The sequence below is a fragment of the Lytechinus variegatus genome, chromosome 16 (assembly GCF_018143015.1).
Source record: "Lytechinus variegatus isolate NC3 chromosome 16, Lvar_3.0, whole genome shotgun sequence".
Classification (NCBI taxonomy): domain Eukaryota; kingdom Metazoa; phylum Echinodermata; class Echinoidea; order Temnopleuroida; family Toxopneustidae; genus Lytechinus; species Lytechinus variegatus.
The window spans coordinates 14,073,479-14,095,541 of NC_054755.1; the positions used below are offsets into that span (position 1 = coordinate 14,073,479).

Genomic DNA, 22,063 nt, shown 5'->3' on the forward strand with positions numbered 1-22,063 from the left:
CTGACCTTGTCTTGACCCTTTATCATGTTTATATCTTCTGGATAAAGCCTTCTGAAGATGAATTTATCAAAATAAAAAATAAAAAATAAACTCATGCAAAAAAAAAGTAAATAACCCGAAAAAGTTAGCTTTCTCAACACCTTCAATGTAATTTTCCATTCAAAGAAAGTTTGTTGACCTTTTGACATTTCCGGTCATAACTTTTTAATGGGAGGTCAAGAGTATATGGTGTCTGACTGTACACTTTCTTATTCAGTATAACAAAACAAACAATTTGATGTGTCACTTGACAGAATTAGGGACCCCATTTTGACCATGTTTTGGTAGATCATGATGAAAACCCGCACTACCAAAATTATGTTTGAATTGATCCATTAAGGCCTTTAGACATGACCTCATGAATACACAATTAGCGCCATTGAAGTCAGTGTATTATTGGCCTGATTCTAAATGTTAGGAACCTGCATATCGAATCCTATGGGACACTAACTGCACGTGCTTTCCGCGCGTGTCTACCACTCTATGGAAATACCATTGGAAATTTCATGTTTTGTCATTCCTGAAAAAAGTTCCCACTTTTATCCCTAGTTCCAATGATATAATGCTGAGGATATCATATTATTTCCATTAAATAATTGAATTTTTTGCAAAGATGTTATGTAATTACATTCGCGTTTTGGGGTCAAAAACATCCCTTTCATATAAAAAATAGGATGAAACTCAACGTAAAATCCTACTTTATGTCACCACAAACGATTTCCACTCATTCCAATTTCGCTTGATGGTATCTTACAGCTTAGTTCCCATGAGTCATTGTGCAGTTTTTTGTCTCACCTGCGAAGCAGAGTGAGACTATAGGCGCCGCTTTTCCGACGGCGACGGCGGTGTCAACATCAAATCTTAACCTGAGGTTTAGTTTTTGAAATGACGTCATAACTTAGAAAGTATATGGACCTAGTTAATAAAACTTGGCCATAAGGTTAATCAAGTATTACTGAACATCCTATTAGAGTTTCATGTCACATGACCAAGGTCAAAGGTCATTTAGGGTCAATGAACTTAGACCATGTTGGAAGGATCAACATCGAAATCTTAACCTGAGGTTAAGTTTTTGAAATGTCATCACAACTTAGAAAATATATGGACCTAGTTCATGAAACTTGGATATAAGGTTAATCAAGTATCACTGAACATCCTGCATGAGTTTCATGTCACATGACCAAGGTCAAAGGTCATTTAGGGTCAATGAACTTTGGCCGAATTGGGGATATCTGTTGAATTCCCATCATAACTTTGAAAGTTTATGGATCTGATTCATGAAACTTGGACATAACAGTAATCAAGCATCACTGAACATTTTGTGCAAGTTTCAGGTCTCATGATTAAGGTCAAAGGTCATTTAGGGTCAATGAACTTTGGCCGAATCGGGGTATCTGTTTAATTACCATCATAACTTTGAAAGTTTATTGGTCTAATTCATTAAACTTGGACATTAGAGTAATCAAGTATCTCTGAACATCCTGTGCGCGTTTCAGGTCACATGACCAAGGTCAAAGGTCAATGAACTTTGGCCGAATTGGGTGTATCTGTTGAATTACCATCATACCTTTGAAAGTTTATGGATCTGATTCATGAAACTTGTACATAAGAGTAATCAAGTATCACTGAACATCCTGTGCGAGTTTCAGGTCACATGATCAAGGTCAAAGGTCATGTAAGGTCAATGAACTTTGGCCATGTTGGGGTTTTTTGTTGAATAACCATCATATCTCTGTAAGTTTATTGGGGTAGTTCATGAAAAGTGGACATAAGAGTAACCATGTATCACTGAACATCTTGTGCGAGTTAGAGTAGTATTCAAAGTCAGCACTGCTGCTATATTGAACCGCGTGATGCGGGCGAGACGGCCAGAGGCATTCCACTTGTTTCTAAGCTTTACGATGATGTAAGAATGATGTTCATTGGTCAAACTTTGCGTTTGCCTTTAGCTTTAATTAAACATGTGGGTCAATCCACATCAAATCAACCAATTTTCAGACAATTTGTCACCCGACCCTCTTCGATTTTCTTTAAACTCGCACCAAATGTTGCCCCAAGTGTCTGACGGAAAAATCTGAAATATTTTGCCCCAAGGTCAAATGGTTGCTAAGATACGGCCTCCCATAGCAACCAATGCGCACTCAAAGAAACTATTTTGAATAAAATTGCCTATTTTTGATTGACTACTGCAGCAAAGTTTGATTGATTACAGTCTTCATTTTAAGTAAATTGGAAGAACTTTTTGGTCTAAACATGCAGAGTATACTGTAGCGCTGACCTGTCAACCGGATTTCGCACACGAGGTCACCGAAAATGGCATTAAGGATCTGTGTCAATGATTTCAGAAGCATGTTTGGAGCTCATAAATCCAAAACTAAATTAGCTTTGAACCAAATATTATGCACATTTATGGACTTTCATATACTCAACAGAATTACAAAAAATTGGCCAAAGAGTGTGTGTCGTTTTCCTGTAGGGCGCCCTCAAAGTTGGATTTTTTTTTCAAAAGATGCCAAGTTCAAGGTCACGGATCACCTCCTGTCCCATCGAGGAGGGGGACCAATTTCTGTGTTTTAATAGACATTTACCCATATTTTCAAGTGTTACTTGAGAAATTTTGCTACCGGAATGTTTAGGGGCTGATTTGCGCATTCCAAAATGGTCGTAAACACCCTAAATTTGACGTCAATGACACATACATGCTTTTCAACACTTTTCAAATTGTGATAACTCAAAGATGAAATGCCAAAAGACATTGATATCTTCTGTAATGATAGTCTGTAATTGGTATTAAAAGGATATATCTTCAGAAATAGTTTTTATTGTTGGTAATGACCTTGAAAACACACCTAAAATTCAATAAAAACAGTAAATTGGCTAATTTTCCAGAATCATATGGCATTCAAATGGTGTTTACATTGACTTTCAAATGGGTATCATTTCAATACAAAGGGTGAGCTTAAGCCAAAACTTGAAAGACATGTTCAACTTTTGTTCTACTTTAAGCAACATAAAATATTTGAACTCAAAACTATATCATTTGACCTTGAAATTATTCCAAATATAGCTGATTATTGCTTCGTAAGTAGCATATTGAAATCACGCGAATACATTGCACTTTGCAACACATTTCAAAATGGATTTTCTCATAGAGAGAATACCTGATCAGGCTGATATTTGCAGTATTGATAGTCTGTAATGAGTTCTTGGAGGATCTACAGATTAAGTACCTATTCTCTGATGACAATGACCTTGAAAATACAGCTGAAAATCATGAAAATCAATAAATCATACAATTTTCATTAGTAATCTGATTTTACCCACTTTTCATTGTGTGTTATTCCATCTTAGATTGTGAGCTCATGCTGATAATTGCAAATCATGTTCCACTTTTGGTCTACTTTAAGCTACATAAAATATTTGAACTCAAAACCTTATCATTCGACCTGGAAATTGTTCCAAATATAGCTATTTGTGCTTCATAAGTAGCATATTCAACTCACACGTGTACTTTGCAACACATTTCAAATTGGATTTTCTCAAAGAGAGAATACCTGATCAGGCTGATATTTGCAGTATTAGTAGTCTGTAATGAGTTCTTAGAGTATCTACAGATCAAGGAACTATTCTTTCATGACAATGACCTTGAAAATACAGCTGAAAATCATGAAAAATCAATAAATCAGACTGAACTCAAAACCATATCATTTGACCTTGAAATTATTTCCAAGTATTGAAATGTGTTGCTAAGTACAATGTACATGCATGATTTGAATATAATTATGCTACTTATGAAGCAACAAATAGCTATATTTGGAATGATTTCAAGGTCAAAAGATATGGTTTTGAGTTCAGTCTGATTTATTGATTTTTCATGATTTTCAGCTGTATTTTCAAGGTCACTGTCATGAAAGAATAGTTCCTTGATCTGTAGATCCTGCAAGAACTCATTACAGACTACTAATACTGCAAATATCAGCCTGATCAGGTATTCTCTCTTTGAGAAAATCCATTTTAAAATGTGTTGCAAAGTACATGTGTGATTTGAATATGCTACTTATGAAGCACAAATAGCTATATTTGGAACAATTTCAAGGTCAAATGATAAGGTTTTGAGTTCAAATATTTTATGTAGCTTAAAGTAGACCAAAAGTGGAACATGATTTGCAATTATCAGCATGAGCTCACAAGCTAAGATGGAATAACACACAATGAAAAGTGGGTAAAATCAGATTACTAATGAAAATTGTATGATTTATTGATTTTCATGATTTTCAGCTGTATTTTCAAGGTCATTGGCATCAGAGAATAGGTACTTAATCTGTAGATCCTCCAAGAACTCATTACAGACTACCAATACTGCAAATATCAGCCTGATCAGGTATTCTCTCTATGAGAAAATCCATTTTGAAATGTGTTGCAAAGTGCAATGTACTCGCGCAATTTGAATATGCTACTTACGAAGCAATAATCAGCTATATTTGGAATAATTTCAAGGTCAAATGATATAGTTTTGAGTTCAAATATTTTATGTTGCTTAAAGTAGACCAAAAGTTGAACATATCTTTCAAGTTTTGGCTTAAGCTCACCCTTTGTATTGAAATGACACCCATTTGAAAGTCAATGTAAACACCATTTGAATGCCATATGATTCTGGAAAATTAGCCAATTTACTGTTTTTATTGAATTTTAGGTGTGTTTTCAAGGTCATTACCAACAATAAAAACTATTTCTGAAGATATATCCTTTTAATACCAATTACAGACTATCATCACAGAAGATATCAATGTCTTTTGGCATTTCATCTTTGACTTATCACAATTTGAAATGTGTTGAAAAGCATGTATGTGTCATTGACGTCAAATTTAGGGTGTTTACGACCATTTTGGAATGCGCAAATCAGCTCCTAAACATTCCGGTAGCAAAATTTCTCAAGTAACACTTGAAAATATGGGTAAATGTCTATCAAAACACAGAAATTGGTCCCCCTCCTCGATGGGACAGGAGGTGATCCGTGACCTTGAACTTGGCATCTTTTGAAAAAAATCCAACTTTGAGGGCGCCCTACAGGAAAACGACACACAATCTTATCTCAATTTTTTGTAATTCTGTTGAGTATATGAAAGTCTATAAATGTGCATAATATTTGGTTCTAAGCTAATTTAGTTTTGGATTTATGAGCCTACTAACATGCTTCTGAAATCATTGACACGGATCCTTAACGCCATTTTCGGTGACCTCGTGTGCAAAATCCGGTTGACAGGTCCGCGCTACAGTATACTCTGCATGTTTAGACCAAAAAGTTCTTCCAATTTACTTAAAATGAAGACTAATCAATCAAACTTTGCTGCAGTAGTCAATCAAAAATAGGCAATTTTATTTAAAATTATTTCTTTGAGTGCGCATTGGTTGCTATGGGAGGCCGTATCTTAGCAACCATTTGACCTTGGGGCAAAATATTTCAGATTTTTCCGTCAGACACTTGGGGCAACATTTGGTGTGAGTTTAAAGAAAATCGAAGAGGGTCGGGTGACAAGCATTGGTTGATTTGACATGGATTGACCCATGTGTCAGACCACAAGCCAATGGCAAAAGTTGTCATATTCGATCCGGGCGCGTACTGTACCTAATATGCAGTGCAGCAGGCAGGGGGCTAGCCGGGCTGCGCTTGTGCGACTGTGCGTCAGTGCGTGCGCCGCTGAGCATTTGCTCGCGCAAGGGATCCAAAAGGCATAAAAGGACTTGATATGGGGCGGTATTCTGAAAACATTCTAATCTTAAATTTGTTTTTATCTACTGTACGTCACGTTCTTAAGTTGGTATTCTGAAAAAGTTTTTATCTTTTGTTCTTATCTTTGTTCTTATCTTGCTTTCCATCCAATGCTGAGCGCGTAAATTTATAATTCGTGCATATGATACAAAAGCGCACTAAAAGATAAGAACAAAATGAAGATAAGTGGTATTCTGAAAACGTTCTTATCTTTTTTCTTTCTTATCTCTTTACGATATTTATAATAATATTTAAGATCACATCTTACGAGGTCCGCCTTCTTTCTTGCTAAAAATCGATGGCCACTTGTAGTAACAAGTATTCCTCCCACCCTTTCTTTCATTCACCCTTTATTTTGCCTGTCTCTTTTCTCTATCCCTTTTTTCTTTCTTTTTTTTCTTTTTTTCTTTTTTTCTTTTTTCTTTCTTTCTTTCTTTCTTTCTTTCTTTCTTCCTTTCGTTCTGTCTTTATTTCATTTATTTATTTTAGCTTTTTCTTCCTTTCTTTCTGTTTGTCTTTTTCCTTTCTTTCATTCTTCATTTTGTTTTATTCTTTTGAATCTTTTAACTTCTTCCTTATTTTTCTTTTGCGTTATTTTATCTATTCTTTCTTTTTCTTTTTAAAATTGAATTTATTTCCGTTAAAAACTAATAACACTATATATAAAATGATACATGTGAATTGATAAATGAAAAAACGGGAGGATGGGCCTACACAGCAGCATCAATCATGGTCTACCGAGGGGTCCTTCCTTTTTTATTTTCCCTTTTCGATTTTTTCCTTCAGTTTCTTTACTAAGTTTTTTTTTCTCTTTCTGTTTTTCTTTTCTTTCATCCTTGACTTTATTTTTTTTGTAATCTTTTTATTAATTCATTCTTTTTCTATCTTTCATTCATTCTTTCCTCTTTATATTTTTTTTATTATTGAATTTTATTTGTTCCTTTTTTCTTTCTTTCCTCTTTCCCTTAATTTTCTATTTTTTCCCCTCATTCTTTTTTCCTGTTTTCTTTCTCTTATAATTTCTTTCATTTTATTTTTGGGTTCTTTTTTTTCTGTTATCGCTCATTCATTTGCTCTTTCTTTCATTTTTTTTATTTCTGTTTTATGACACTAAATGTGTGCCTTCTTTCGGCCTACTTTCTTCTTTATTCTAATTTATTTTTTTGCTCATTCTCATTTCGTTCGATCTTTATTTACTCTTTTTTCTATTAATTTCTAAAAATCTATTTCTTTATTCTTTCCATTAATCTTTCTTCGTTTTTCATTCATTCTTCATTTTCCTGTCTTTTTATTTTCTCCTTCTTTTCTTTCCTTCTTTGAATTTATCTTTCTTTTTATCTTTATATAGTTTTCAATTTTGCTTTGATTTTCCTTTCATCTTTTATCTTCTCTCTCTTATCTCTTTCTTTCCCTACCTCTCTTTATTTCTTTGTTTCATTTTCCCCTTTTCTCTCTTCCTTCACTTTCTACATATTTTTATTCCTTCCTTTTTACTTTCTTTCATTTGTTTTTTCTAACCTTTTTTTGTTCTTTATTCCTTCATTTTATCCTTTTTAATCTTTTCAATTTGTCCTTTTTCGTTTTTTTTTCCTTTAAGTTTCTTTCCTTTTCCTTTATTTTTCCTTCAATTTTTTATTCCTCTTTTTATCATTGATTATCATTCTATTTATTCCTCCGTTTTCTTGTATTCTTTCCTTTTTGTTGACTCGACCACCAGAGGTGAAGGCGAGACTTAGGGATCCAAGTGTCGTTCGTCCGTCCGTCACAAACCTTATGACACATAACTCCACAACCGTGAGTCACTTTTCAACCAAATTTGGATGGTAGATGGACTTGGGGGACCTGCGTGTTATGCTGCAGTCGGAGGTCACATGTTAAGGTCAAAGGTCATTTTCAGGTCAACGTTAAAGTTTACATACAAGTCAACGTTAAAGTTTACATGCAAGACTCTCTTATGACTCCTAACTCCCTGTTATGCTACAGTCGGAGGTCACATGGTTAGGTCAAAGGTCATTTTCAGGTCAACATTAAAGTTTACGTGCAAGGCAATTATGACAAGTGTTATTCCATCCCAGTCATTTCACAATGAAGTTTTGATATAATCCTCTTGCATGCCCTCACAAATCATGATATTTCATCGAAAGTGGGCGAGACACAAAATTGCTTTTGCCTTGTTTCTTTTAATTTTTTAAATTTTCTTTAAGTTCCTTTTGCTTGCTTTCTTTCGTTTACCTTTTCTTTCTTTCATTGTTTTCTACTTTGATCCTTTTATTTTTTAGATTTCTGCTTCATTCTGACCCTTTTCTGTCTTCTTACTTACCTACTTGCTTTCTTCCTTCCTGTTTCATTCTTATTTGTAACTGCTTTCTTTACCTTTTTTCTTTACTTTCTTTCTTTATTTTGTGCACGTGTCTCGAAATAATCAGTCATTGCGTATAAAATGCCTATTTCGCGCAATGCGCCAGAAACAGTGTACGCGCAGCGCCCATGATATTCTCTTCACAAATAAGGAATGCTTCTATTTGTTAAACTGCCAATATAAAGCGTGTTAAAGATAAGAAGGTGGCAGTCCTTACAGAGATAAGAACACGTTAAGAAGATTTCAGAATACCAATTTGCAATGATTTTAGCATCTTCTTATCTCATTGAGATAAGAACAAATAAGAACGTTTTCAGAATACCACCCCAGGCCAATAATACATTGAATTTACTGGGGCTAATTATGTATTCATGAGGTAATATCTTGGGCCCCATTGATCGATTTCCACCAAATTTGGGTTGTGGGGCTTATATCATGCTCTACCAAAATGTGTTATCAAAACACTGATATGCAAAAAGATTGATAACACTTTGGTACTCTATTTCTCTTCAGGTCATGCACATCAACATTCAATCTTGAAATAGGTTGAAATAGAAATGTCTAATTCATTCTTTTTTCTCCAAATAGTTTCCAGAACTTAGCAAAGACCATTACCTATAATGATAGTTGTTTTCTCTATATACCAGGTTGAGGTTGTTCCTTGTTTAAAGGAGCGGACACTAGTTCTTCCTATGAGTGTATCTCTTGGCTCCTTGCCTGAGGGGACTGGGCCTTCGGACACTCACATAGCAACGGTCAATGTGGACATATCAGAAGCCAGAGCAAGCTGTGGTAAGAGGGAGGATGATAGAATAGACATGCTGCTACAATGTCCAATGGAGGAGGTCATTCATGCTGAAGAGGAACAAAATGTCATTCACAATGGTACGAGCTATAATGATAACTAAATGTAAAGTGCCTTAAATTCTAGAGGGTTTTGGGTAAGTTGTCAGTTGAAGCCCAGTGGATTAGTCTTCGGACTGTGAAACAGGGTTGTGGGTTCGAACCCCAGCCATTGTGTAATTTCCTTCAGCAAGAAATGGACCCAAATTGTGCCACAGTTTGATCTGTTAAAGCAGTGTTGGGTTTATAGAAATTGGGTTGCAAATAAAACTGATAAAACCTTTACAAGGGTAACTGCCCTTTTCATATTTGTTCCTCAGACAATGGAATAATATCAAATGGACTTTTCACTATGGCTTAGATAGTAGAAATCAATCGCAATCTTTTTTCCGGACTCACAAGACCAGCAAAAATTGATACATTGACAAGGTTCATGTCTAAAAATAAAATATATATACATAGTATACAGTGCATCCCACAAAACACGAAACGTTGATTTATCGTAACCTAATCAAAAATACTAGAGACAGATGACCTACCAATGTAAAGCTTGGAATCTCCTCTTTCATCTGATATTACTTAGATTATTCCTCATTCACGCATGAGTGAGCAAAAACTATTTGAAGAAAGGATACCAAAAACTCATTTGGCGGGGGTATCTGAATTTCAAAAAGAAAATCACATGCCTAAAAAGTTCAGTTTCGGCTCTTTTATATGATACCTTAATTACAAAAAATGCTCAAGTTATAAGTAAAAAGTTATGTTCCCTCAAAACCATGCTTGTATTAGGAGTGGGCCATAAATGGGCGATTTTTGGTTTTACTGTGCCCACAGTTTTTTTGGTTTTACTGTGCCAACAGTTTTTTCGTGTTCCTTTTACCTTATCTCAACATGAAATAACAATATTTTTTGTCTCAAGTCCAAGAAAAAGTGTACCGAGCCAAAATCCAAAATGGCCACCAATACCTCCTAGAATCACATTTTGGGCCACAACTTTCATTTGATGGTCTTTTTCTCTGGTTTTGGTGTCTATTCATATGTTTTATTTACATGTACATGTATGTAGTGCAGTACGTGTATGCAGAGTACATTGTATCTTTATAGCCCCAATGGATAATTGACATTTTAAAAAAATTTTAAAGATATATTTTACAAAAATCCGTAAAACCCAAAAGTAGATGAATAAAAGCAACATAGCTATATGAAGGTGCTTGCCATCGTTCACCTCGTACCATCTTATATCCAAGAACCCCAGGACGTCCTCTGATCATTCAAGTTGAACGTCCTCCGATCATTTAATTTTGGAGAAAGATTTTGTAATTTTATTAAAGTTTTATATACCAATTTAGAAAGCGCGGTAATGAATCGGGGTCTGTCATCGGGTGATTTTCCCGTTGAAAGAGGTGTTAGGCAGGGAGACCCATTGAGTCCTTATTTATTTGTTTCAGCTATAGAGACATTTGCTATAAATATTCGTGAAAACAAGACAATACCGGTACATGGTTTGAAAATATCAGACAATTTAGAATTAAAATTGTCGATGTACGTGGACGACATGACGGTTTTCCTATCAGGCAATATTTCATTTAGACATCTTTTGAATACACTTCAGAATTTCCGAAAGGAATCATCACTCTATCAATATTTTCAAAACAAAGGCAATGTGGATAGGAGCCTGTAAAGATAATCAACATTCACTAGAGAATATTAAGTTTGAGAAGTCTTTGACAATTTTTGGAGTAGATATAGCTTATTCACCCGATGTTTTTTCTTTACAATTGCAAAGAACACTTGATAAAATTAGAGTACAGTTGAATTTATGGAAAGCTTGTCATTTATCCTTCATAAGCAAAATAAAATTTGTCAAAACCTTTACCTTTTCGCAATTACTTTACCTTGCAAGTTTGTCAAAAATCCCAGATTATTATAGAAAAGAAGTTAAGAAGTTAGTTTTGGGGTTCATTTGGAATGGCCCTGACAGGATCAAAAGGGAGATACTTATTAAGCAGTATGAAGATGGGGGGCTCAAAATGATATGCTTAAAATCTCTTTTACAAGTGCAAAAAGTCAAGTGGATACAAAGAGTTTTTATATCCAATTCAAAGGGATGGAAGATTATTCTGTTGACACTGCTTCAAAATGTAGGTGGTGACTTTATATTCCATTGTAATTATGATCTTAATATTTTAAACCTGACAATTCCTGAATGGTATAAAGATCATGATGTCATGATTAGTTGGAGCACAGTATTTCAAAAAACATCAAAATATGTGACCAAATACTATGGAATAACAGATGTATATTACAAAATGGAAAATCTTTTAATAAGCCAGAGATAAAAAACAAAGGTTTTGTTAAGGTGTCACATATGTTGGATGAGTATGGCAGACCATTAAGATGGAAAAATGCCAAAAATAAAGGCTTAACATTTGTTGAATACTTTCTGCTTCTCGACTGTTACAAGTTTATGCCATCAAAATGGAAATTATTTTTTCTATCTCAAAACTTTCATCCCATTGTCGACAACATTTCATTGATTCCAACTTTAACTATTGATGGCATCACTAGAGAAGTAACAGGTGTACCAAAGTATATTTTTACACATTTTTTATGAAGGAAAATAACCAATTTCAAATATATTTACACATTTAAAAGACACCTATGGGTTTCAACAAGAAGAAGTAAGAGAACTCTTAAAACTGGATCTACATACTACTATAGATACGAGACCTCGAGCTTTACAATTCAAGATTCTTAAAGGTCAAGTCCACCTCAGAAAAATGTTGATTTGAATCAAAAGAGAAAAATCAGATAAGCACAATGCTGAAGATTTCATCAAAATCGGATGTAAAATAAGAAAGTAATGACTTTTCAAAATTTCGCTTATTTTTAACAAAATAGTTATATGAACGAGCCAGTTACATCCAAATGAGAGAGTTGATGATGTCACTCACTATTTCTTTAGTTTTTTATCGTTTGAATTATACAATATTTCAATTTTTACGAATTTGACGATTAGGACCTCCTTGCCTGAAGCACAAAATGTTAAAATAATGGAATTCCATGTGTTCAGGGAGGAATGAAACTTCATTTCACATTACAATGACGAGAAAATAAAAATATTTCATATTTCAAACAATAAAAACAAAAGAAATAGTGAGTGAATGACATCATCAACTCTCATTTGGATGTAGCTGGCTCGTTCATATAACTGTTTTTGTGGAATGAAACAAAATTTTGAAATGTCATAACTTTCTTATTTTACATCCGATTTTGATGAAATTTTCAGTGTTATGCTTGTTGAATTTTTCTCTTTATTCAAATCAAGTTTTTGTTGGGGTGGACTTGTCCTTTGATAATTTGATTCCTAGTTTTTAAGCCTTATTTCAAATAACCAGAACTTTATTATTTCTTGACCATTTTATGTTATTGAGGTATCAAATTAAAGAGCAGATATTGAACTTTTCAAAAATGCAGTTTTCCTTTGAAACCCAGATACAACCCACCAAATGACTTTTTGGTATCCCCTCTTCAAATTGTTTTCGCTCACTCATGCGTGAATATGGAATAATCGTCAGACGAGAGGAGATTCTAAGCTTTACAATTGTAGGTCATTTGTCTAAATTGTATTTGTGATTAAGTTATGATGAATCATCAATAAATCACGGTTTTGTTTCTTGTGGGACATGCTGTATATTTTCTTTGGAATATAAAGAATGTCTGCAGATAACAGAATTCATTTATTGTGTTTAAAACTTTGCAAAGTAGGTGACATTTTAATATATATTTCAAGTCGATTCCATGATTCCTGAAATTACACTGTAGCCACCTGTAGAAAATCTGTGAAAAATGATCTGCCCTGGGGAAATACATTAGTACAGTATTGTTAAAGTGAATGACTATTGATTATAATATGCTAGGAAATAATTTAGACTCTGATTTTGTTTGACAAAAAAAGAGAAATTCTAGCTAACTTTTTGAATTACTATAAAAAACTGAATTTTTCAACCTATTTTGTAGATAGAGATGAATATTGTGGGTAAACCAACACACAGCATGAACCCCCTGTGCTGAATTATTTTCCAGGAGGCATCAGGAGCAGTATACAAAATTGACTTGCTCAATTCAACATGCTATAACTTTCACTGCAAAACAACTCGCCATAACTTTTCACTTCAAAATTTCTATAAAGGGAAATGATTCACAGCTGTAGGGAATTTCACAAACTTTTTTGTAAATAATGCCTAATTTCATACAATACAATATGGTAAAGGATAAATAAACTGGATTGTTTTAGGGTGAAATGCAAAGTTCATGCAGCACTGATGGGATTGATGGAAAGGGTTAATACAGTTGGCAGCAAAATTATTCAACCCCCCCTCACATTTTCGACATTCTGGTGAACTGAGTGATATTGCAAAGTTCTGCAGATTGTTACTAAACCATTAAAATAGTTAGCAGACAGTTAATTACTAAAGAATACCAAAGAAAAAAATAAAATTTTACTTCATAGTTCATCCAAACTTGCAATTTTCGCACAAAAAGCATGTTGCAAAATTATTCAACCCCCTATTTACACACAAGAAAGGAATGCACAAATAAGACCATTGAAAAGCCAGTGCATATATTCTCAGGTGAATGCCGATTTTACTTATCCTCCCCCTAAAACTGGAATCTTTATATGCACAACAAACAAGTTGTAACATCATTCAACCCAGATGAGTGTGTTTTTAGTACTTGTCTACCTCCTGCAGACAAGATGAATAGCATCTCACACGCTTCTCACAATGTTCCTTACATGTGGATTTTCGGCCCATTCCCCTTGGGCAGTGGTATCAAGGTCAGCTTTCTTCAGATCCCACCACAAATTCTCGATCGGGTTAAGGTCTGGAGACTGTGATGGCCACTCAAGAACCTTCCATCCTTTCTTCTCCAGCCAAGCCTTTGTAGATTTGGAGCTGTGCTTGGAGTCGTTGTGCTGCTGGAATGTCCAATGACATCCAAGCTTCAACTTCTTTACAGACGGGTTGACATTCTTTGCTAGAATACCCTGGTACCTGACAGAATCCATGATGCCTTCAATACAATGGAGATTTCCAGTGCCAGTAGAAGCAAAGGACCCCCCAACACCACAGACCCTCCCCCGTGCTTCACAGTAGGCAGAGTGTTCTTCTCTTTGTACACTTCCTTCTTCCTGCGCCACACGTATCTTTGATCCATAGGACCAAAGAGCTCCAGCTTGGTTTCATCAGTCTAGAAAACATTGTCCCAGAATTTCTGTGACTTTGTCAGGTTGGTTCTAGCAAACTGGAGATGGCGTTTCTTGTGATGTGGCTTCAGAAGTGGTGTGCGTCTAGGGGATCTTGCCCTCAGGCGTTCAGCATGAAGTGTGTGGTGTACTGTGTCCTCAGAAACATCACTGCCCCCTGTAGCCAAGTCCATCTACAGCTCCTTTACTGTATTGAATTTACCTCTGATATAAACATGAGCACATGGCTTGTCATTTGTCAGTATTAATGCATTCATACTTGTATATCTATAGGGGGTTGAACAATTTTGCTACCTGCTTTTTATGTGAAAGTTGCAATTTAGAATAGACTAGGAATTAAGTCTAAGTTTTTTCTTTGGTATTCAATTGTAATTTACTATCTTTTGATTACTTCAATGATTTAGTAACAATAGGCAGTTGCAATATCACTCAGTTCACCAAAATGTCGAAAATGTGAGGGGGGGGGTTGAATAATTTTGCTGCCAACTGTAGTTAAGATTTGCTGTTCGGGACATAGGCACTAGTACCTTAATGTGTTAATATTTTGCATGATGTTGAATTTGCAGACATTTGGCAATTCGGAAGAATAAAACTCTCTTGAACAGCTATAGTACTATTATTATTCTAGAGGAATACACAAAGACCAAAAAATATAAAACATAGTTTAAAGGTAAATGCTAGTTTTGGTAACGATATCAAAATGAGTTCGTACAGAATCCAATGAAATGACCACCAAAGTGTCTGTTTGTATAAATAAAACCCATGTGCCAAAGAATTCTGGAAGAAATTGTGTAATTGCTGAGAAATCAGCAAATAAGCACAGGAATCGGGTAGGGCGTCGGGCCCGACGCCCTAAGCAATAATTATACATTGTCCCACGTGTGCTTATCTGTTTTGGGGATCTTCGGTGTGAACATTTTTCAGCGTAGATTTCAAGATTTCACAAAGTTCAGTTAATGTAACTGTACCAGATCTAGATCCTCAATGATATACTGACAATTAAGCCTTGTTTTACAGACTATTTCATGAAATCAGTGTTTACTGCAACTACTGGAATTTCTCTTTTATATAAAAAATAAGAATGAGTATTGCAGACCAATGCTAGCAAGCAGAATTGTGATACTAGTAACAGAATTTTGAATTTATCTAAAATATATCAAGTGAAATTTTATTCTTAGAGTTGGGTAGATGTTTTGTGAGCAGTGGCTGAAATATGAGTGCTCTACATATGGGATCAGATAGGTAGGGGAAGGCGGAGTAAGTTGTGACACTTTTTGCATTTTGCATGTTAGAATTGATATGACTAGTAATATTGTAGAAATAAGTACCTTGCCTTTAAATTTGATTCTTGGGAAATATTTTTCACCTATGTATAACTTTCTACCCCCACACTGAAAGTCGTTGTGACCTTTGAAAAAAACGATGTCAAATGGCTCAACTTGCCCCATCTGTGGGGTAAGTTGTGTCACCTTGTGGGGTAAGTTGAGCCACAAAAACTATGTACAAAATGTATGCAGGAAGAACCAGGATGTCAATTTTTCATTTAAAGTCTTTACACTGGTTACACTTCGTAATTCCGAAGGTTCTTTATTCCGAAGGTTCGTAATTCCGAATCAGGTAAATTGCCCATACCTCGATGTTCGTTTATCCAAAAACGTAAAAGGGTCCGTTAATCCGAACATTTGTGGCGTTATTCTGAAGGTTTGTATTCCGAAGGTTCGATAATCCGAAAACGAAATAAGGTTAATTAATCTTTACGTTTTCGGACTAAAGAACCTTCGGAATTACGAACCTCATTTCGTTTTCGGATTAACGAACCTTCGGAATTACGAACCTCACTTTGTTTTCGGACTAACGAACCTTCGGAATTACGGACCTCATTTCGTTTTCGGACTAACGAACCTTCGGAAATACGAACTTTCGGAATAACAAACCTTCGGAATATCCGAACCTTCGGAATAACGAAGCTTCGGAATTACCAATGTATGCGCTTTTCACTTGCTAATTCTCTATAAATACTAACATCTTCTAAAAGTAAGAGAATTGTCATGTGAATTTGCTCCTTTCTGCCTGCATATCAATGGCTTTTTACATTTTTAAATTTGTTATTATACATCACCATAAGAATTACCATGGCTCAACTTGCCCCATGTTGATTTGGCTTAAATTACCCCAGTCCGAACTTATTGATATTTTCACATCCACACATTTCTTATGCATTCCTCATGTAAAAGACTATGACAAGAATGAGAATCCATACCTGGACTAACAATATTGTTCTTATTTCTATAATATATTTAAAGACGTGTGTGGGTAAAAAGCACTTATCTATTTCACACCTTTTTTTACTTTTTTGGCTGAAATTTGTATTTTCCCTCTAAAAAGTACTTTTTGTTTCAAAGTTGAAAACAAAGTGATGGGGTTAGGGTTATGCAATGGGTCATCAATACATGACACCACCAGAATATCCGACTCATTCATTATTAGCCTGGGGGTGGTGGCTCAACTTGCCCCTAATATGCTCACCTTACCCCGCCTTCCCCTACATGTATGAGGTGGAAAGACTGTAATATGCTTTTCAGTACCATAACCCAATACTATCCTTGACCCTGGACTATTATTGAAGACACATAATATTCCCCCCCTCCATCTCATTGCTACAGTATCTGCAGATTTTACAGTGCTTCCACCACCTCAGGTTAATTGTCAACATTTCAGTGTCTCTGGAAAACATTACTTAGTAACTAAAGGTGAGTCCATAACATGAGATGAATGGAAGCTTGACCAGATGGTGACATCCATTTTCTTGCCAAGTCATCTTTAAAGAGTCATATGTTGTCATGGCGAGATACATTGTAGATATTAAACAAAAGAACATATCCTGCCATGTGAACATGGGAGTGTTTCACATGCACCATAGATTTAGGATGACTTACATGTATAGTCGCACAGAAAATGCCGATGCAGATATGAAATGCAACATGCAATCTTATTGATTAATACACAGAAGGGCGCGTCCTCTTGGCAAGATCTTACCAATGCAGTCATGCCTTTTATAATTAGGCATTCAAGTGTGTCACTAAGTCATACTTACAGGAGAATGAAACCTTTGGAACAAGGTAGCTTGTGTGAAAACAGAAAAATCAAAGAAACGGATCAACAAAAGTTTTGAGAAAAATCTGACAAATGAGCATTTGAATATTGCGATCACCAATGCTATGGAGATCCTCAAATTGGCAGTGCGACAAAGATGTGTGATGTTACTTGTGAACAACTTTCCCCATTTTGTATATATTTCACTTAAATTGCCTCTTTTATCACAGCTATCAGTAGATCATGTGATCTTTGAAAATTAGGTATTATTGTATTACACAAATTTTGATAGGTAATCTTTCTTGGGCATATATACATGTGCGAATATAAATCCATAACTTTTTGACACTTTTATTACAATGTACTTACTAACTGATGAACTGGTATGATCTCTGTGTTGTATTCCTTTGCCTTCCTTGCAACTCCTCTCTTCCTGTTGTTTGTCTTTCTCTATCCATATTTCTCCCTCTCTCTTTATCCATATTTCTCCCTCTCTCTTTATCCATCTCTCTTCCTCTCTTTCTTTGAATTGTAAAAACTACTGCTTTTCTGTATGGCACGTATTCTTAATTTACAAGAAATATATACCGGCAAATGATAGTCTGGACCACTATACCAATATATGTTAAGGATAATATTTTACTTTCAAATTCTTCTTACTTTGTATATTCTAACGTAAAATTTTGCAGCCTTACAACTTCATGTTTTTACCTCTTTCATAATGTTTGTACATTCTTTTCTTCTGACTTTCTGCTCCACTCCTTCCCTTAACCCCCGCCCTCTCTTTCTATCCCTTTCCACCCCCCCCCCCCTCTCTCTATCTGCCTCTCCTCCTCCCCATCTCACTCTTTTCTTTCTAGAATTCCACCACACAAGTAGTTTCAAAACCATACTTAATCTGTATTTTTTATTTTGTAACTATCTTTGTTATTGTTTGAATATTTTTGTGTCTTTATTACCTTGTGAATACATCGCAATTCGGACTTAGCCGCGATGATGTCTTGATTTTTGTCTCACCTGCGAAGCAAAGTGAGACTATAGGCGCCGCTTTTCCGACGGCGGCGGCGGCGGCGTCAACATCAAATCTTAACCTGAGGTTAAAGTTTTGAAATGACGTCATAACTTAGAAAGTATATGGACCTGGTTAATAAAACTTGGCCATAAGGTTAATCAAGTATTACTGAACATCCTAGTAGAGTTTCATGTCACATGACCAAGGTCAAAGGTCATTTAGGGTCAATAAACTTAGACCATGTTGGAGGAATCAACATCGAAATCTTAACCAGAGGTTAAGTTTTTGAAATGTCATCATAACTTAGAAAATATATGGACCTAGTTCATGAAACTTGGACATAAGGTTAATCAAGTATCACTGAACATCCTACATGAGGTTCATGTCACATGACCAAGGTCAAAGGTCATTTAGGGTCAATGAACTTTGGCCAAATTGGGGATATCTGTTGATTTCCCCTCATAACTTTGATGTTTATGGATCTGATTCATGAAACTGGGACATAATAGTACTCAAGCATCACTGAAAATTTTGTGCAAGTTTGAGGTCTCATGATTAAGGTCAAAGGTCATTTAGGGTCAATGAACTTTGGCCAAATCGGGGGTATCTGTTGAATTACCATCATAACTTTGAAAGTTTATTGATCTAGTTCATTAAACTTGGACATTAGAGTAATCAAGTATCACTGAACATCCTGTGCGCATTTCAGGTCACGTGGCCAAGGTCAAAGGTCAATGAACTTTGGCCGAATTGGGTGTATCTGTTGAATTACCATCATAACTTTGAAAGTTTATGGATCTGATTCATGAAACTTGTACATAAGAGTAATCAAGTATCACTGAACATCCTGTTCGAGTTTCAGGTCACATGATCAAGGTCAAAGGTCATGTAAGGTCAATGAACTTTGGCCATGTTGGGGTTTTTTGTTGAATAACCATCATATCTCTGTAAGTTTATTGGTCTAGTTCATAAAAAGTGGACATAAGAGTAACCATGTATCACTGAACATCTTGTGCGAGTTAGAGTAGTATTCAAAGTCAGCACTGCTGCTATATTGAACAGCGTGATGCAGGTGAGACGGCCAGAGGCATTCCACTTGTTATTAATAAACCATTTATCTCTCTATAGGAGGGCATGTAATACAGATTTTTAAAGACTACATCATGGATAAAGAGTTTGGATCACCACAAGAAAAAGCAGAAAGAGACGTTTTGAGGTTATTTTATAGTCCATCAAAGGGAAAATTGTTACATGTGACATCACACATTCATGTCGCATTGCCAAAGGGAGGATCTCCATAGCGTTAGTGATTGCAATATTCAAATGCTCGTAACTTTCTCATTATTTGTCTGATTTTTCTCAAACTTTCTTTGTGGGTCAATCCACGTCAAATCAATCAATTTTTAGACAATTTGTCACCCGACCCCCTTCGATTTTCTTTAAACTCGCACCAAATGTTCCCCCAAGTGTCTGATGGAAAAAACTGAAATATTTTGCCCCAAGGTCAAACGGTTGCTAAGTTGCGGCCTCCCTTAGCAACCAATATCTGGCCAAACAAAGTTTAAATAAAATTAGCTGTTTTTTTATTGACTGCTGGAGCCAAGTTTGATGATGCAGTGTTTTGATTTTCTGTAAATTGGAAGAACTTTATAGTCTTAACACACACAATATAATTTGACGTGAATCTGACCAGCCGTTATTGCGCACAAGGTCGCCAAAAATGGTGTTAAGCGTCCAAGTCAATGCTTTGGGGTGCATGTTTGGAGGCTCATAACGTCCAAATTCAATTACCCATGACTATGACTTGCTCAACAGACCTACAAAAAATTGGCCCTACCATGTGTGTTGATTTCTTGAAGGGCGCCCTCAAAGTTGGATTTTTTTCTAAAAGTTGCCAAGTTCAAGGTCATGAATCACCCCTCGTCCTATCCAGGTGCAACCCCATTTCCTGTATACTGATAGACATTTACCTATATTTCTATGGGATACTTTTTTTGTGACCGAAATGTTTAATAGCTGGTTTACGCATTCGAAAATGGTCATAAACACCCCAAAATCGATGTAAAACGACACATACAAGTTTTCAGCACATTTCAAATTGGGATAAATCTAAAATGAAAAGGGAGCAATCACTGGTATTGTCTGTAATGGTAGTCTGTTATTAGTACCGTTACTAAAAGGATATGCATCACATATTTGCAATGACCTTGAAAAACACAGCTGAAAGTCATGAAAAACAATAAATCGGGTAAATTTTCCGTAATGATAGGGTGTTAAAATGTGTTTACACCCACTTTCACTTGTGTGTCATTGCAATTTACTAATGGTGACTTTAAGCTGATAATTGCAAATCATGCTCCTTTCTGGTTCTATTTTAGGCTCCAAATAATGTATCAAGTCATATCTTTATCTTTTGACCTTGACATTGATCTAAAAATAGCTGTAAATGCCCTAATATTAGCATCTTCACAACAAGTGAGCTTTACAACACATTTCAAAATTGATTTTCTCACAGACTGAATGCCTGAACATATGGATAGTTTCAGTATTGGTAGTCCATAATGAGTACTTGGAAGATATAGTATTCCTTAATTGTTCTTACATGACAATGACCTTGAAAATACAGCTGAAATTTATACAAAAAATCAATAATCAGCCAATATCCCATTATAGATTGTTTACACCAACTTTCACTTTTGTCTCATTTTAATACTAATTATGACATTTTAGCTGATAATTGCAAATCATGTTCCTTTCCTGTTCAATTTTAAGCTGCAAATAATACATAAAGTAATATGTGTATATTTTGACCTTGACATCGATCTAAAAATAGCTGTAAATGCCTTAAAATGTGAATATGCCCATTTTTAAGGCATTTACAGCTATTTAGGGATGGATTAGAGAGAGGTTACGTTTCAGGCAGGTTGACTGTCCGTCTTCAGGAGTGAAGGATTCTTAACGAGCGGGATACTTATGGCGAGAATGCGGACAATCGGACAAATCGGTGGCAGGCCGGATCGCGGGCGGGTGATTAGTGCTGGCGCTGTGACTTTGTGGAGTATTGCCGTGCACTCATGCCCACACAACTTCTCGAAATCAACCACCAAAAACCCTGCCGGCCCGGCCTGCCACCAATTTCTCCGATGTCAACACTCATGTCCACACAACTCCACAAAGTCACGGTGCCACCGATTCCTCCGTCTGTATTCTCGTAATAAGTAACTTGCGCTCGTTTAGCTCCTTCACTCCTGAAGATGGACAGTCAACTTGCCTGAAACGTTGAGTAACCTCTCTTAGTTTTATCCTGCTGTTACTCAATCCATCCCTACTCAAGCCTTGTTTAGCTCATCTCATCTGGTTTACAGTCCTTTTCAGGACTTCACTCACTTTCAAGAAAAGAATACCTCTAATTTCCTCTTTCATCCTTTTTTGTCTTTCCATTTCAATTTTTCTGCTGTATTTCCTTTCCTTCTTCATATTTTGATTCCCTTGTTGAAATAAGATCAAAAGTCGCACATTTTTTTCACCAAAAAACTAGGTCTTACAGTATACTATCTTTGCTCTGCTTGACTACCAATTACAGTGGTCTAGTTTAATGTTTACGGGATGTCAGTGCTTCATTTTGTAGAAAACATGACAAACTGACAAATAATTTATTTTCTTGTTAAACTTTCTTTA

General features: G+C 35.5%; 1 protein-coding gene across 2 annotated transcripts in view; it reads left to right on the plus strand.

Moving 5' to 3' along the window:
• Positions 1–22,063, plus strand: part of LOC121429445 (trafficking protein particle complex subunit 14-like) — an 80,302-nt gene that overhangs the window by 6,524 nt on the left and 51,715 nt on the right. The window contains exons 2-3 of one of the 2 annotated variants that reach the window (XM_041626447.1): positions 8,816–9,053; positions 16,944–17,030. In XM_041626447.1, the coding sequence (XP_041482381.1) occupies positions 8,816–9,053; positions 16,944–17,030 (325 nt within the window). The remainder of the gene's footprint in view (positions 1–8,815; positions 9,054–16,943; positions 17,031–22,063) is intronic. The other variant, XM_041626448.1, reaches the window with a different exon arrangement.